Source organism: Emiliania huxleyi (genome assembly GCF_000372725.1).
Source record: "Emiliania huxleyi CCMP1516 unplaced genomic scaffold EMIHUscaffold_62, whole genome shotgun sequence".
In the NCBI taxonomy this organism is placed as follows: domain Eukaryota; phylum Haptophyta; order Isochrysidales; family Noelaerhabdaceae; genus Emiliania; species Emiliania huxleyi.
Window position 1 is genome coordinate 312,892 of NW_005197351.1, and position 647 is coordinate 313,538.

Below are 647 nucleotides of genomic sequence, written 5' to 3' on the forward strand. Positions count from 1 at the left end.
CTCGCGGAGGGGAGTCCTCGCTGCGGATCTGGAGGAGGTCCCCCCCATCCTGGTGCAATCAGCCAGACGTTCCGCACAGCCACAGACGTCAATCCGTGGTGGGACAGAGGCCATAGAGGCCTAAAAAACCTCCGAACATTCCCACCCAAGAGGAGGTCAAAAATTGGGCCAAAGGGTGGGCATAGAGACCTCCGAATCCTTCAGACTCTCGCGCCCAAGAGGAGTCCGCGCATCTCCCCCGCATCTCCCCCCGCATCTCCCCCGCATCTCCCCCCGCATCTCCTTCACATCTCCCCCCGCATCTCCCCCGCATCTCCCCGCTATCTCCCCCCCACGCCTCAGGCGATGGGCGCGTCCTTTGTGGGATCCAACCTCGAGTTCAACTCTCGTGGAGAGCCGCCGAGCTCAAATTGACGAATGGAGCGAGGCATTCCTCCATTCATTCACTAGGTTCACCTCGTGGAGAGCCGCCGAGCTCATCGGCGCCGACCTGAGCCAAGCCAAGGCGCGCGGCGCGCAGATGCAGTAGCTACTCACGGCTGCACACACTCGTCCTTCCTCTAGTCCTCCGGCCGGGTCCGCGAGACCTCGCGAGACACTCTAGCGCATGCCCCAGCTCGCGACGGCGAGAGAGAGAGAGACATGAT

General features: G+C 62.8%; 1 protein-coding gene across 1 annotated transcript in view; it reads left to right on the plus strand.

Moving 5' to 3' along the window:
• EMIHUDRAFT_452443 (hypothetical protein) overlaps positions 1-497 on the plus strand; it is a gene marked incomplete at its 3' end in the record, with an annotated part of 2,039 nt that extends 1,542 nt beyond the window's left edge. The window contains exons 3-4 of the mRNA XM_005763729.1: positions 342-377; positions 451-497. Coding sequence (XP_005763786.1) covers positions 342-377; positions 451-496 — 82 coding nt within the window. The remainder of the gene's footprint in view (positions 1-341; positions 378-450) is intronic.
• Positions 498-647: the final 150 nt, after the last annotated feature.